Genomic DNA, 16,890 nt, shown 5'->3' with positions numbered 1-16,890 from the left:
AATTTTTAATAAAAAATATACTTTCTTTCTATATATAATTAATAAACAGAATCTTTTAATACTATTAATAGAGTATTTTTATAGTCTATTAAAATAGTTAAATTAATTCTAGATTAATTATAATTAATCTAGCTTACTATCTACTATACTAGATAAGAATTAATAGTTTTAGTACCAAGTACAGTTAATCTAGATTAACTGTCCAATTTTTGACTTAACTATAGTTAAATATAAAAATTCTATTAACCTAGCTATAACCTAGCAGTTAGGTATAACTGACCCCATTAACCTAACTTAACCTGGCCAAACGCCAGTCTAATATTATAATTAATAATTAAAGAATAATATAATAACTATTATAGAACTGTAGAACTGATTTTTATTTTATTTAAACTACTAATAACTATTAAAAACTGTCTGAAACTACTGATAAATTAGTCAGCGATTTAACATTGCCAACCCCCCTGTCCACTATGTACCTTTCGAGTTCGATGCGGCTAAAGTAAAGAACAAGAGTGATTTTACTGCGGATGCCAAACTTAACACCGCCAATGCCTGGCAGGATCAGTGGACTGGCAACCAATCGCGCAAGGATATTGGTATAAGTTGTGTTGCTGCGGTTGGTCCATTTACAACCTGGTGCTTGGAAGTGCGAGAATCTGAAAATCCTGGCTTGGATATGGGGCTTGTGGAATCTGCCTATATGGAATTCTGTGGCGCTAACAGGTCTTTCATACGGCGGACTAAATCTAGCTAATAGTCAACCAATGATTTTTTACCGAACCCTTGGTTTTTTATACTCGGCCATATATTGATTATTATTTCCACTTTTACAGATACTTAAATAATTATATTTTTGAGATTTTAAAATAGATCTGCCTAGCTAGACTGGTGTTTGGCAAGGTTAGGGTAGGTTAATCGGGTCAGTTTTACCTAGCTGCGGTTAACCTAGCTTCAATCTTAATGTAGGTCGGTTAAATATTTTTATACCTTAACCTAGCCGGGGTCGGTTAGGTTAGGTTATGTCACTCTACCCCTAGGATAATGATTCTAGGATATCAATGGTTTATTCGCCAGACAGGCTTTATATGCAGCCATTGGACTGAGTGACGTATGTACACGGTAGTCTAATTGCGATCCCTGCCACTCCCGAGAATATATGAAACTGATATTCCTTCCTATGTCTGTCTATTCACTATCTGGCCATCGAATGAAATGGAATATACACCACGGAGGAACTGTTCTACGACATATTCAGTCTCTCTCCACAGCAACTCGGTCAAGATATGAGAATGGCATACCCGCTATCATGATGGAAGAATAAGGGGATATGCAAGGAGATACATACTTGGACCACTTGCTCACCACTGGTGTGTGATGGAATTGATGATCCTTCGAGGCAAGGGTCTGACCTTGCTTTTGAGTAATTGATTTGCCGTAACTCTTGCCCAATACTGTAACTCAATGCATATGGTAGGCGCAAGGGATACGGTTTGATGCCAAGTATGCTGATATCCGGCAGCTGGATAGTGATACACCCATGCACGGTTTTGATGCTAGGAGAGATAGAGCTGCCCACAAGGATAGTTAAACTCAGCCAAGCCCAATGTTTTATTACTTTGGTGCCGTGCCCATACTGTAAGCAACGGTCGGCGTTACACCCGCTACTATGTCGAATCACGGATGTCAAATCGTGAGAATCTTAGGTAATGTCGTCTCGCGATGCATTCCTACACTGCAGGCTGGTAAGGCCAATGAGAGAATGGAGAGCTTGTATCATCGAATTAACCACGGCAGCAGGCGATCTATTCCAATATGCATATAATAGGATCATGGGACGGGTAGGGGGAAATATGTGGGTTGACCCACTATAATACCACAATCCTCAACAGTGTACATTCGATATTATCACATCCAGATGGCCCTAATCCCCCAGCAACCATACAGAATCTCTCATTTAGGATAGATCGGCAGGTCCTACGGTAGATCGAAATATCCTCCCTCAGCCAACCACCACATGATCGTGATGTTGGTATTTGCGCTGGACGGAATTTCCGACTTCCCTGCACTGATGGATCTTCACATCGTCGCTCCTAGGCAACCAGCGGTGAGGTAGCTTAGTTGCATAGCTTGTATACACTAATTGTAAGGGATACACAGGTACCTGGGCAAAGACCAAGAGCAGCCATCCTTCTTGGCCTCACTCATCTTATCGCTGTCGACACAATTTCTGTGTGAATACTCAAAAGCTTGGGTATGAGGACAGACGAGCAGAAATCAATTTAAAGTTCAGTGCCACGGCTTTAGACTCGTGTTGTGGCTGTGATAGAATTTCAATATTATATATTGTACTCCTTTGGAGAACAAAAATGGATAAACAAGTTGAAGTCAGTCATTCTTTAGTCCCGAATATGTTGACATTTGCACTGAAAGCTAATCTCGATGATGAACTACAGCATGTTCCTCTCAAGGTTCCTCGCCTAGACGAGTTTTGCGATGGCTATAACATCTCTCTCACTCGAGTGATGCACGTCATCTGGAGCATAGTGCTGGGAAGTTATACTAGTTCCGACATTGTTAGCTTTCGACGCGTCCTTCGCAGAACCACCGGACATGGACAGCCTTGGGAGGAGCTTGTGTGCCAAGAAAGACTCACGCGGAATATTCCGATAATCGATGTATTGAGGCAAGAGAAGACATATGACCGAAATCACAACGGTATTCCGGATACTAAGGAGAGCGACACGCTTTTGTTTCTGAACTCGGACTCCCGGTGCGAGTTGCAAACATTGGAAGGCCACGATACAACCAACGTAGGTACAATTACGACGAGTGAGGAATGATCAAAAGCCCTGGGCTTACGCCACTGCAGATCAAGATTATTTTGACGGTTGAGAACAAGCACAATGAGCTAAATGCTCGATTGAGCTATTGGAAAACAAAACTCAGTGACCTGGAGGCTCAAGGCATGGCAGCCACCGTGTCTAAGACGGCAACGGACATCGTGAACCAGCCCTTTACAAGTATTGGAGATTTGGTTCTTTGCAGTGATCACGATCTGAGTATCCTCCGGAAATGGAACGAAAGATTACCGATATGGCATGATGAATGTGTTCACCACGCCATATCACAGAGGGTTCGAGAGAACCCAGGAATGCCGGCTGTCAATGCGTGGGATGGAAATTTCACTTACTCTGAGCTTGAGCGGCTCTCATCTAATCTGGCAGCTCATTTAACCAGCATAGGTGTTACGCCGGAAAGATTTGTGGCATTATACTTTGAAAAGTCAAAATGGTTCATTGTCGCCATTCTAGGGGTTATCAAGGCAGGTGGGGCCTACGTTCTTCTCGACCCGTCCTATCCTCGGTCTCGAATGCAAGTCATATGTGATGAACTTCGGGCAACGACTGTCCTCGCCAGCGTTGGTTTGGCTCCAACCGCCGAGAATTTGGCGAAGAACATTGTGGCGGTAGGGGAAGATGCAGAATGTCTCGGTGAGGAACAAGATGTGTCAAATCTCATCTCTGCATGTCCTGATAATCCCTTGTATGTGGTATTCACGTCCGACTCCACTGGGAAACCGAAAGGAATTATAATGGAACATGGAGCGTTTTGTAGTTGGGCCAGAACCACAGGGCAATCGTTATGCCTAGATAGTCGTTCCCGAGTCCTCCAATTCTCCAGTCATGCATTTCTTGTCGTTCATCGCGATGTCCTACTCACTCTCATGTTTGGAGCGTGCATTTGTGTGCCATCTGAAGCTGATCGGGTCAACAACATAGAACGATTTATGACGGAATATCGCATTAATTGGGCCAACCTAACCCCATCTGTGGCCGCTTTGCTCAGTCCAGAGAAGGTCCCTAATCTGCAGACTCTGGTCTTTACTGGGGAGCCCATGTCCCGTGCCAGTCTCGGAATGTGGGCGAACAAAGTAAATGTGATATATGGCTGTGGACAATCCGAATGTGTTAGTATCTCATTGATGAGAAAGAACCCGGGTGTTGATTCGGATCTAAAGAATGTTGGGCGCGGGGTTGGATCTGCAATTTGGCTGGTCGACCCTCAGGACCATGATAAGCTTGTTCCAATTGGGGCCATTGGAGAGCTGGTTATCGAGGGGACAGCTATTGCACGAGGTTATGTCAACAACACCGAAAAAACACAAGAGTCGTTCCTCCGCGATGCTGCATGGCTGCAGAGGGTTCGCCCGGAATATCGAGGCCGCCGGCTTTACAAGACCGGAGATCTTGCTCAGTTTACAGATGACGGGACAGTCCGGTTTTTGGGCCGGAAGGACAACACGGTTAAAGTGCACGGCCAGCGTTTGGAAGTGGAGGAAGTCGAACGGCACGTCAGTCGCTCTCTATTAGAAATGCCTGATGCTGAGGTTCACGATGTGGTAGTGGACCTGGTCTCATTGCCAAACACAAAGGGCGCAAAATTGACAGTGTTTCTGGGATTGAGCCCCACGACCCAGGCGATTGGGAATGAGGCACTCTTGGGGTCCTTGGAGAGGGCCCCAGACTATTTAAGGATGATAGAGTCGTGCCTAGCAGACGCTGTGCCACGATATATGATTTCAACGGCGGTTGTTCCAATACTGCACATACCCTGAATCGGTCAGGTAAAAAGGACCGCCAGGCGTTGCGCCGTGTCGTATCCAACATGACTGCGGAAAATGTCGCTTGCTGTACAGGATCAAGCATCACACTTGAAGGCCCTCAAACCGAAAAGGAGGAAACCCTAGCGGTACTCTGGTCGCGCGTTCTTGAACTCGGAGACACAAGTATTGGAAGACACGATCATTTTTTCCGGAGAGGGGGTGATTCAATCACAGCTATGAAACTTGTTGCTGCAGCAGAAGAGATAGGGATTCTTCTGACCTTCGGTGACATCTTTTCTCACCCAGCGCTGTCCGCTCAAGCCGAGCTAGTGTCTAGTAGAACAGGCGAGCAGTCAAACTACAATGACAATTGGTTCGAATCAATAGTCGGAGAAGTGAGAAAACGGGAAATCGTTGAACTCTCCGCCAAAGAATGCGCATTATCTGAGTCGCAGATTGAGGATATATACCCAAGCACGCCTATGCAGCAAGGCTTAATCACTCTGAGTATTGTGCGGCCGGGCACATACATTTCACAGCGGGTCTATCAGCTGCCGGACGACGTTAGTATCCCGATATTAGAACTAGCATGGAGGGCAACCTTTGAGGCGAATCCCCTTTTGCGGACCCGCATCGTACAAGGTCCTGATGGGGAGGCTTTCCAAGTCGTTGTGCGCGAGAAGTTCAACTTCTCCATCCATTATGATTTAGAGGAGTATCTACGCCAAGATAAAGCTCGGCCGATGGAGCTAGGTCAGCCCCTAGCACGGCTAGCGGTAATTCATAGCTCATCAGAGAGTCCGAGCCGCTGTGTTCTTACTCTGCACCACTGCATATATGATGCGTGGTCAGTCTCCCTGCTCCTAGAACAGGTCGACCTCGCTTACCATGGAAACTCTTTGGCTGCATGGCCATTCAGTCCATTTGTGAGCTACATCTGGCAATCGACATCGGAGGCTGAGAAGTACTGGAAAGCCGAGTTTTTAGGTTTCGAGGGCGAGCAGTTTCCATCCCTACCCTACCCAACATATACCCCTACTGCCAACGAATCCGAGCATACAGATGTTAAGATTCTAAGCAATGGCACTAACGTCACTCTGTCTAATAGCATCCGGCTGGCATGGGCGCTGACCGTCGCGCGGTACACCGGCTCAGATGACGTGGTATTCGGACTGACCGTATCTGGCCGCGGTGCTCCGGTGCCTGGGATTGATAAGATGGCAGGCCCTACGATCGCAACATTCCCCCTCAGAGTCCAACTGAGACCGAACGTCTCCCTCCAGGAAGAGCTCCTGTTGCTCCAAGAACAATTGATTTCGGCACTTCCGTTTGAGCAGTATGGTCTGCAGCACATTGGCCAGCTGGGAGACGATGCTGCGAGAGCCTGCAGGTTCCAAACCCTTCTTGTGATCCAGCAAGTACCACTACATCAAAAGTCTAGTATCCTTGGGGACTTTGCAGATGTCAATGCCCGACCGGTCTGGGACACATATGGGTTGACACTACTGTGTACCCCATCCAGCAACGGTTACGTTCATGTAGAAGCGGTCTATGATGCGAAGGTAATTCCAAAGGCTCAGCTACGGAGAACTCTGAACCTTTTCGCACAAATCCTCACGCAAGTGACCCAGTCAGCGAATCGCTTGGTTGGTGATGTCAACAGCATCAGTCCGGAGGACCTACAGCAACTCCAGACATGGAATAGTCATGTACCACAACTAAGTTCCATGTTCATCCACGAGTTGATCCGTGATAATTGCGTTTCGCAGGCGAAAGCAACCGCAATCGATGCTTGGGATGGGGAATTCACGTATGGAGAGCTCGAGAACCTGTCCTCCCGCCTGGCACTCTCCTTGACCGAGCATGGAATACGACCGGACGTGTTTGTCCCGCTTTGTTTTGAAAAGTCCAAATGGGTGGCCGTCGCCATGTTAGCGGTTGCAAAGGCTGGTGGTGCATTCATTCTTCTGGATCCTTCCTATCCGGTGCAACGGCTTCAAGGTATCTGTGGAGATTGTCAAGCAACGGTGTTGTTATGCTCCCTTGCCCAGGTTGATCTGGCAGGCCAACTGGGATGCTCCCACATTCTCCCTATTGGAGGGCAAAACATTAAGCATGTGGCAGATTCTTCGATATGTAGAGATCACCATTCCACAGTGGTACAGCCGAGTCATGCATTATATGCCGTGTATACGTCTGGCTCGACCGGGAAGCCGAAAGGAATTATCATAGAGCATGGAGCTTTAGCTACCAATGCAACGATCACTGGCCCTAACTTGCTGCTCAATAAGCATTCTCGCGTGTTTCAATTTTCATCTCATGCATTCGATGCAACCATAGCGGATTACCTCTTCACTTTGGCTTGTTGGGGGTGTGTGTGCGTTCCTGATGAGGCAGCGAGTCGGGGTGATGTCGCCCATGCAATGAATGAGTTCAAAGTAAACTGGGTATTCCTCACCCCCTCTGTGGCTCGCACATTAGGTCCTAGAGCTGTCCCAACTCTGGAAGTATTGGCCATGGGTGGTGAACCTGCAAAGCCACTTGACTTTGCCATTTGGGCAGGACATGTTCAGGTATTACATATGTATGGTCCTTCTGAATGTACTATCTACAGTACAATGCAGCCTACAGTTCACAAGTCTTCTAGCCCTACGAATATTGGTCATGGTTTGGCTGTTGCATGCTGGCTAGTCAACCCAAAGCACCCAGACCAGCTGGTGCCCATTGGATCCATTGGGGAGTTGTTGATTGAAGGTCCGCCTGTCGGTCGCGGTTATATTGGCAATGAAACCCAGACACGATCATCATTCATTGCTTGCCCAAAGTGGCTTTCGCCCCTGCGACTTGGACAATATGCTAGGCTGTACAGGACAGGAGATCTAGCACGATATAGTCCAACTAATGACGGCTCGCTAGAATTCGTTGGACGGAAGGACCATCAGGTTAAAATTCGAGGCCAACGAATTGAGCTTGCTGAGATCGAATATCAAGTGACGCAAACCCTTCCAGAAGCAACCGACATCATGGTTGAAATTATTACTCCATCGGACATGGATACTCACACGCTGCTAGTGGCTTTTATCTGGGATGCAGCTCGACAGCCAATGGCAAAGCCTGGGATAGAAGCGGAGCTGAGCCCTTTATCTGTGCCTGACGAGCAATTCAAGGCCAAGACTACACATGCTGAGATGGCTCTCCGGAAGGTTCTTCCTCGTCATATGGTTCCTACCCTTTTTATTCCACTGCGTTACTTGCCATTAAGCCCCAACGGCAAGGCCAATCGCCGCTTTATCAGGGAGAAGGCTTGCTTGCTTTCGCGACGGGAACTTAACATATATCGTAACTCAGAGAGCCAAGCGAAGCGTCCGCCATCAAACGAAGTAGAGAAGAAGTTACAACAGCTCATTGTCGACATCCTCCACATATCTATTGAAGAGGTGGGAATAGATGACCAATTTTCCCAGCTATCCATGCTAGGATTAGATTCTATTCAACTGATGCGCCTCGTCGCGTTGATCCGCAAAGTCTTCGAGGTCCATATCGCAGTAGGCACGCTATACGACACCAAGCTGACGGTGACGGGGCTGGCTGCGATGATCTCGACGCTACAAATGGGTGATAAAGAAGCAGGTAATGTCCCCACAATCGATATATCCACAGAGATCACGGGGGCTTACGATCAGCTCATTCAACGATATGAGTCACTTCATCGACGACGGAAGGTCTTCTTGACCGGTAGCACCGGCTTCCTGGGCTCCCAGATACTGCGCCAGCTGCTACGTGATCCTTGCGTGGAGAAAGTAATCTTGCATGTCCGAGCAGCAAGCGCAGCCAAGGGGCTCGAAAGGATTGCTTCAATAGCCACGATGGCCCAGTGGTGGTCACCGTCGTACCTCGATCGGATCACATGCTGGACGGGAGATCTCTCAGCTCCCCGACTTGGGCTCCAGCCGGAGCAATGGCGGATCCTTTGCGGCATGGATGCACAGGAGCAGGTCCATTCAATAATTCACAACGGGGCGACGGTTCAATGGCAGGCTCCATATCACATCCACAAGCCCGCTAATGTCGACTCAACCATCGAATTATTGGCGGCGCTGCGCCTCTGGAACCAGGCGGGTACGTTCACCTTTGTTACCGGTGGGCGACAACGATCCGTAGACCAGGATCTCGGTGGTTTTATGCAAACCCTCCAGACAGCCAATGGTTATAGCCAAAGCAAATTTCTTGCCGAACAGCTCGTGTCAATGTTTGCAAGTCGCCAGTCCACGCATCATATTTCCGTTGTCCGGCCAGGCCGGATCGTTGGTACAGAGACAGAGGGTATCCCAAATGCGGATGATTTCCTATGGAAGCTGGTGCAAATATGTCTCCAGATGGGGAAGTACCCCGGCAACGATGGCCATCTGTGGATAACCGTCGCCGACGTGGAAGAAGTGGCGACTGGCATTCTCAGGATCACATTTGGTGTCGCGAACGAGGATGTGGCGCCCTCTATCTTGAATATTGAGACTGGAATTACGGTCTCCCATTTCTGGGATATTGTCCAAGATACCCTGCAAACCAAACTAGTACCCATGAAGACCGAAGACTGGAAACAGGCTGCAGAGCTCTTTTTGGAAGCGGCAGAAGAGAGCCATGCTTTCCGTCCTTTACTGGCTATGCTGCAGGAATCACAGCTTAGCTTTGGAGGAAAGAAGCCTGATAATGCAGGGAACATCAGTCCGGGAATAATCAAAGCGAATATAGAAACTCTCGTGGATGTTGGATTTCTGTCCACAGTACAATGTCCTGGTTCGAAGAAAGTTGGACGATCGACGGTGTTTAGCAGGTCGTGACGGTTCAGCTTGCCTTCGAGGCGCTCTATATCTGCACTAGTCTCAAACATTGCTCACTTATAGATTGTTTCTATTTCATTTCCATGGATCTTCGTACCTATAGAGCAGGCTTGTATATATTGAAATTGATTGAAAACATCAGGTCATGCGAAAGTCAATATTGCAAAGAAGACGAATGCTACATCCGCGATGCTTTATTTTAATGGCGTTTAGGTCATATATTCGCCCTATAGATTGACTGGTAAGAAAGTAAAGTAATTCTATATCTACTATAGATTTGCCCCTTATGGGTACACTATACTTATTGTTAGTAGATCTGACTCTTCTTTCTAATATGCAGTATAATCGGAAATTGGTTTGATTTGCAGCAAAGTGTCAATGATGAATCACTGTCCCTATCGTACTCGTACTTGTACCCATTAGACGATGTTAGAGACGTTGCTCTGTCTCTTAACAAACGTGTGCTAGGGGTTCAACTCTCATGGCTAAATCACTTACCAGACACGCTACGTAGTGTTGTTCACTGATATATCTTGCTTTCGATGCCTGGGCTGCGATGGTGTTCGTTCTAGGGTAACTGCTGACAATTCTAACTACTTCATTAATAATCGTATTATGTGTTGCTGGTGGATCTTAGATGGATAAAACTATGTTTTCCTGTTCCATTTTACAATATCCACTGTTCCCAGTGGGCTCGTAGAGTGAATTGTCCTTCCATAGTAAACATTCCATCCCATTCATCGCTCTGCACCTGTTGACCAGACGCTCCAATGGTGCTCTGATCATGTCAGTCTGTTTCCTTCAAGGCCTCTTGCAAGTATCTATTGCCTTGAGGAATAGTCGAAATCGGATATTTATTTCCTATTCCTGTATCTAAAGCATTGCCATCTGTTGGTAGTATACAATGAGAGTACCACCCCAGACACGATGGACTGGTTTCTAATTCCTCGGGCCGTGGATATCCTTTTACATTATTGGGGGGCTCTAGAGGGATATTGAGTGCGGCTGATGGCAACGTATCCTCCTCTGCACAATTTTTGTCACTGAGAACTGTTCTTGAAGAACATGTAATATGTGTGCCGTCGCCTGGGTTATGCAAACCTCTCTCCTTATTGTTTGACTTTTTTTCAAGTTGCTGTGAGCGCCTTTGTTTGACGTATTGAATAAGGATGCGTAATGGTTTGCAAAGTGGTTCCTTCGTAATAAATTTAGGAAGTAGATTAATAGTCCTGGCCACCACAGTCCAGGCATGCTCTGCCATTGTATCGAATGGGGCGAGAGACAGTCTGCTTAATACCAAAACCAGTGGCTGCCATTGAATGAGACCGTAGAATTGCCACGCCCAGCTTGTAGTTGAAACCTCATTCATATCGTCATGAACTTCGACCGACAAGAGAAATGCTTTGTCTGTCTGTAAGCCGCCTTGCTTGGGAGGCAAAGATGGCTGACGGATATGATGTAAAATGAGCTCATATCGTTTCACTAAAAGCACCGCCAACTTTCGTGTGAAGCAGTATGTTGGCTTGTGGGATGGTGCTGGCATAATGAACTCCGCAAATTTATCTCGAGTGATTTTTGAAAATTGCTCAAACTTTTCAAGCGCTTCGGCATCTAGCGCTTGATGGCAGGGGTATATGGACGATATTGCATCCTTGATCCTCTTGCCAACTCTCCAGATCTAACGCCTCAAAAGGTAGATTGTCATGTCTGTGTGTCCACTCCTAGCTTTGGGCAAGTGTGACATTGCCGAGTAGATGTCGGTGTCGTTCAGGTTTAATGGTGGCTGCATGTTGAATATGGAGCCAGATATTGATGCTTCTGCTAGTTGCATGTCTCCTGAAGAGAAATTGAGTATATTTATATAGCACCACCCATGTCGGCGGATTTCTGTCTCGAAAGGCGTGATGTCATGGAAATGAGACCCGTCGCGGTGGAGACCAATTGTCCGGCTATCCTCAAGAACAATCCAGATAGAGTCCATATATACCTTTGAGACTCTCCAGGCGGGCTACAAGGGTGTAGAGTAGAATTGCTTGGGCAATAGATAGCTGCCGTGTGTTAATGAACTCGGCTCGTGAAAGGGCACCCTACGGCGGACTAAATTGAAGTTCTAGACAATGTAACAATGTAAAATATTACCAAACTCCCTAACACCAACACACTATATCTTAGCCTAAGTCAATTTAAAAAACTTTACTGTAGTATCTACTATTTATAATAGCATAAATAATTGATTTAGCTCTAAATATATTTATACTCTCTATTATTTTAATTTTAACATTCATATTTCAGATACTGTAGTCCCTAAATTTAGAGATTACTATTATTAATCAAGGTAGTGGGATCTCTAAGCTTAGCTACTACTCACATCTACCGTCGACTGTCTACTGCCTACTGCCTAGTATCTACTGCCTACTGTCTAGTGTGACTATCACTACTACTACTAATACTAAAAAATCTCGATTAAATATAGATTTTCTAATTTATAAATAATTTAGTATTAATATATAGTATACAGTATATTTTATAAAGTAAGAGTAATACTAAATAAGTATACAATGTAATGTAAAACGCCAAGGTTTCGGTCAGAAATCTCCATTATCCAGAACTTCGATTTAGTCCACCGTAGGTTCAGCTCCCATCTAGCAAGCTTGGTAAATGCAAATAGTTGGCAGAGCAATAATGATCTAACTTGATATGGTCTAGCATATACCTGAGGGAATAGATCAAAGAGCGTGGGGTGACATTGCTGCTGCATCTGCCCAGCGCACTAGCTAGAAGTGGATCAATACACCCCGCCCCGACTCGAGGTTTCCGATGTGATAGCCACTCAGCTGAGTAGTATTATCCACTTACCTGCACCTATGGGCGTCTGGTATGGACGTGTTAAAGATTTGCATTTTGCACACGCAACCTATATATTGCATCACCCAAGCTAATATTTTCCCGAGCATCGCGGGCAGCTCTCCAGGATTCAAAGAAATTTGTCCAATGATTTTTATGATGGGGATTTACATAAACCTTACCCTACTCTGTTTTTATATGGTTCTGGTTCATATACTGCGATTCCGTCGACGAAGATTAATCCATAACCGATACTCGAAACGCTATCTGAATGAGGAATTAACAGACGATGATGCATGGGAGATATTAACAACTCTCGGACAGTTAGAGTTCCCGGCCATGTTTCAAATAGGTTTGGAATATGCTTTATTCCGGGTACATCTTATTATGTTCCTGCTAGAGTGTTTATGTCGATTCGGAAAAGTAGAGCATCGCATGCTAATGACACACATACTAGACCTATGCGATTCCGACCATTTCTCGGGTTCTTTCAAGGAAATCGGATTTTTCTTCACAGAGAACCTGGTACAAGCGATATTCAGACACAGTGGCTTTGATGGTCGAAGCGCTAGCAAATTCACCAGCTTCCCGACGCGGCCACGAAGCGATTGCTCGAATGAAATACCTACATCATGCGTATAGGGAATCGGGCAGTATTGTTGAGGATGACATGCTTTACACACTCGGGCTGCTCACGATCCAGCCTGCAAAATGGATCGATCGATATGAGTGGGATCAGACTAGTCAGATGGAAAAATGTGCAATGGGTACCTTCTGGAAAAGCTTCGGCGACGCGATGGAAATCAGCTACGGTGATTTACCATCAGGTAAGAAAGGGTTCAAGGATGGCTTGCAATTTTTCCAGGAGATTGAGACCTGGTGTCGTGACTACGAAATGCAAGCGATGCGTCATTTGCCTGGCCTCAGTGACTTACAGGATCAGTTGATACGGAATGTTGCCCTGGGTGGTGTACCCAAGATATTCCACAACCTGGCTAGAAACATGATACTTGTTTTGATGGACGACCAGCTGCGACTATCAATGGGGTCAGCTCCCTCGGCCCGCAATTGCTAGCCTGGTCATTCAAGCTGATAAATTTGTTTAGGTATCATCAGCCCGCTCAATGGGTTTACGCTCTAACCCACACTGTATTGGTTGTTCGAAAGTATATCCTCCGATACCTTGTCCTGCCACGCCCGTCTTTCTTTCGGCAGTTACGATTGAACCCAGATCCAGAAGAACGATCTCCACACCGAGTACACATTTGGGAAGCCCATCCCTATTACGTGGCCCCGACGCTTTGGAATCGTTGGGGGCCATATGCCTGGGTTACATGGTCCCTGGGACGGCCTCTTCCGGGCGATGATGGTGATGGGTTCATGCCGTGTGGATTCGATACGCGCAATATAGGGCCGTCATATATGAAAGGAAGAGGCGAAGATTATGCGAGGCAGGAGAAGGTAAAACTTAGAAATGGGCGAAGGGGACAGTGTCCTTTTTGATTCCGAAAAAAAAAAACACTAGCCCTACGGAACGATTGATATATACATAACATTATTCATGACGGTACTACTGCAATCTCCAGCCCCGCCGTAGACGTTACAATAGAACTGACTTTTGCTGATACTAGCACTACTTATTTATGTATTGTTGGCTAAAGTCGAGAAGGAGCTAGGTAGTAGTAAATCTTTTTGTTAGTATTCTCGCTGGTGCAACGAGAATTTTGTTATAATTGTACGTGACGATGGGGCACAGTTTCCACGGGCCGGAAAAAGCCCAGGTAACTGGCCGCGCAAGACCGCTTACCTATTCTAACAGGTGCATTCTGCTGAATGCGATGACCATGGAGCCTTTCTGATGGTAGACGCAATGATTGAATAGATGATGGGCGACGACGTCGATGTAGAAAGTTAACCGCGCTTCTACTTCCAATACCTGCAAGATTCCTGTTGCTGAGAATGTCCAGAATCATGATGATCGCTTGGTGACAATCAACCTCTTCTGCGCAGCCTGGATGTCCATCTCGATCATATTCTCTCGCAAGCATAAGCTTGAATGCCTTTCATACCAGCATGGCATTATCTTGCGACCACAAATATGACAGACAACAGGATCTGGCAGACGCCTATCAGTTGTGTCTCACTCAGGTTCTATCGCATCAGCAAGGCTCGCGACATATTGGGCTAAGAGTTGAAATCCACTTCCTATTGGGTAGAGAAGCAGGACTAGAGTACATTTGGCTGCCTTGCTGATGGTTTTGCAACTTAATATAGACTAAGCTCATATAATAACATTAGATAACAGGATTTCTCCGAAGACTTGTCAAGGTAAACCTACACTGAGTGCGGCACTTTTACATGAAGAGGCGGAGGTAACAGCCCCTTGCGCTTCCATACAAAGTACAACATCATGTTTCCGCGTTGACAGCCCATAATAACCCTCACAGCTGTCTGTGTGTACCATGAACTGTCCATTCTCGCCCAAAGTCGGGCAAGGCAGGATCGAATTCGGGCTTCTCTTAACCGCAAATTCAGCAAAACAGGTGCAAGAAGGGTCCTCCATAGCATGTATTGTGCTATGGAACATATTTTTTTTCATCCATAGAAGTGTCCAGTACTTTTACTATTTTTAATAGTTGATGTAGCTAGTAAGATTCTGTCCTCCTGTTCTACCTGAGCTTTTGATGATTTAGGCATTTATGGTAGTATAGCAAGTGGTTGAATAGCTTCATAAAATGATACGGGTACAGCACGCGTGTGGCCCACTCGGCCGTAGTGGCCCGCCTGTACGGGAATTACGTTATTTGAAATGGCTCAGTCCCAGACCATGACACGCTCCGGAGCATACATGACTCGAGAGCCAGCGGTGGGACGGGCGCACGGTCCCTCCTTGGGAAGAGATACATAAAGCAATTGCCTCGGATAATAACCTTCCTAAATTATACAACAGCAACCGCCCAAAATGCCCACAGCAACCCTCCACCTTCTTGCTCTCGAAGCTGATGCGCCCACTTTCCTCCAAGCCCTCCAGTCTACCCGCAAGGTCATCGTTGCATCGCGACCCCGACATATCGTCATCCACCCGGTTCTTATTGACAAGGATGCCCTGCCAACTCCATGGGACCTCCTTGTGCTTATTCAAAGTGAAGAGTCTAATCCATTGCCCATACCAGAGTTCCTACAATCCCAAGTGAAATCCGAATACCGCATCCTAGTTGGAATCCCTTCTAAGCTGCTGACAAGCTACCCATCCCGCTCCGAATCACTGAAGCGTGCCGCCCTCTCCATCCCGCTAACCGGGTCCATAAACCACGTCCAGGATAGGGCCAGCTCTCAAGGCCTCGAGGTCACACCAGAGCTCCTCGCCTTTATGCATAAACTCTCGGCCGAGCATCCAGGTCCCGTAACCATGCTCAACTTATTGCACTTCAACTCTCCTGGCGGAAAGGATGGTTATTATAAGTACGGGCAGGCGTTTGGGCCCATTGCTGATAGACGGGGCGGCAATGCAAAGTTGGTAGGGACAGTGATTCGACCTGACGTCGATGGAGAAACGGATGTCAAGAGGAAAGAAGAGGTGGGGTGGGATGAAATTTCCATCGTACACTATCCTTCTATCCGGCATTTTTGTGATATGCTTGCCGGAGAGGACTATCAAACAATCAATGAGAAGTTTCGGTTGGGAGTAAGTCCCTCCCCCAGAATTATAACTCCTCCGTGTCCCTTTTGCTTTTGCCTTCCTCCTGAAGTGAAATTCTGATTTGTTTGTGTAGGCTCTGAAAGATACGTTTTTACTTTGCACGACTGAGTTTGATGTAGAGACAACATTACCTGCAAGAGGGTCCTCGAAGATATAGATATCCGTGATTCCGTGATTCCGCGATGAAGTAGGCTGAGACTTGTATCTAGAGTTCCGGGTCCCTTTGTTGCTGCTGCTCTAGCTCCTTGACCAGGATATTAGTTTCTAGCAAGACCTGATTATTGGAAGCTAGACTGGCTTATGGGCCATGGCTAGGTTAGGTTAGGTTACGCTATCCTAATGGTCTTCTAAAGCTAATGTAAGGTGAAAGGGCCCAACCACTAGAGTTAATACGCTCAATAGAAGTAACCCGTTCCCGGCTTCCTGGCTACAGTAGAGAAGGCTGCCCAGATAGCTCAGCTCGGGTAACTACCATAGCAGTAGATATTAGGCCCATTAAAATGCCAGCTTTATGAAGATGATAGATATTGCTCGGTAGAATGCTCTACTGTATTATAGTGATCTGTACGTGCTTAGACCACTCACCTAGGAGGAGAGTTGGCATTGGGTCGGGTTTTTGATACGCGAGCCCGCACCCGCCCCGAACCCAGAAAGCCCTCTACTATGCCTAGTTTAGTAAGGTACCTGATAAGTGGCTAAGTGAAGCCTTCCCTGTATAGACTTAGGCTAGAACCTTACCCTGATTTTGAATCATATAATTCCCAGCAAAGCCCGCACAGGATCCCTGGGTTTGAGGCGGACTTTTCGGGGAACCCGATTAACTCAAACCTTAATCTACTGAGGCCGGTTAGGTCAGGCTATGGCTAGGTTACGGCGGTTAGGCTGTGCCACTGGATATAGTA

The 16,890-nt window shown here is 46.5% G+C and overlaps 4 protein-coding genes across 4 annotated transcripts; all 4 read left to right on the top strand.

Annotated features, from left to right (window-relative positions):
• Positions 1-2,369: 2,369 nt before the first annotated feature.
• On the top strand, positions 2,370-4,618 carry BDV38DRAFT_289328 (uncharacterized protein; the record flags this gene model as incomplete). Its single annotated transcript, XM_032061220.1, has 2 exons — positions 2,370-2,813; positions 2,873-4,618. 2 exons carry the CDS (start codon positions 2,370-2,372, stop codon positions 4,616-4,618), a joined length of 2,190 nt encoding a protein of 729 aa, XP_031906843.1.
• Positions 4,619-4,668: 50 nt separating this feature from the next.
• BDV38DRAFT_289327 (uncharacterized protein) lies at positions 4,669-9,444 on the top strand (the record flags this gene model as incomplete). Its single annotated transcript, XM_032061219.1, has 1 exon — positions 4,669-9,444. One exon carries the CDS (start codon positions 4,669-4,671, stop codon positions 9,442-9,444), a length of 4,776 nt encoding a protein of 1,591 aa, XP_031906842.1.
• A 3,000-nt stretch (positions 9,445-12,444) lies between these two features.
• BDV38DRAFT_276510 (uncharacterized protein) lies at positions 12,445-13,791 on the top strand (the record flags this gene model as incomplete). The annotated part of the gene is made up of 3 exons (XM_032058230.1): positions 12,445-12,663; positions 12,746-13,335; positions 13,395-13,791. The coding sequence occupies 3 exons, from the start codon at positions 12,445-12,447 to the stop codon at positions 13,789-13,791; spliced, it is 1,206 nt and encodes a 401-aa protein (XP_031906841.1).
• A 1,236-nt stretch (positions 13,792-15,027) lies between these two features.
• On the top strand, positions 15,028-16,505 carry BDV38DRAFT_43719 (uncharacterized protein). Its single transcript, XM_032063345.1, has 2 exons — positions 15,028-15,973; positions 16,062-16,505. The coding sequence occupies exons 1-2, from the start codon at positions 15,251-15,253 to the stop codon at positions 16,143-16,145; spliced, it is 807 nt and encodes a 268-aa protein (XP_031906840.1). The 5' UTR covers positions 15,028-15,250; the 3' UTR covers positions 16,146-16,505.
• The last annotated feature ends 385 nt before the right edge of the window (positions 16,506-16,890 follow it).

The sequence above is a fragment of the Aspergillus pseudotamarii genome (assembly GCF_009193445.1).
Source record: "Aspergillus pseudotamarii strain CBS 117625 unplaced genomic scaffold BDV38scaffold_148, whole genome shotgun sequence".
Lineage (NCBI taxonomy): Eukaryota > Fungi > Ascomycota > Eurotiomycetes > Eurotiales > Aspergillaceae > Aspergillus > Aspergillus pseudotamarii.
The sequence above is the reverse complement of the archived record's forward strand: the minus strand, read 5'-3'. Positions and strand labels throughout refer to the sequence as shown.

Excerpts from the sequence above, each read along its gene's own strand:
- BDV38DRAFT_43719 (XM_032063345.1), top strand. The coding sequence starts at position 15,251 with ATGCCCACAGCAACCCTCCACCTTCTTGCTCTCGAAGCTGATGCGCCC. Across the intron at positions 15,974-16,061 it reads ATGAGAAGTTTCGGTTGGGA|GCTCTGAAAGATACGTTTTT; the intron begins GTAAGTCCCTCC and ends TTGTTTGTGTAG.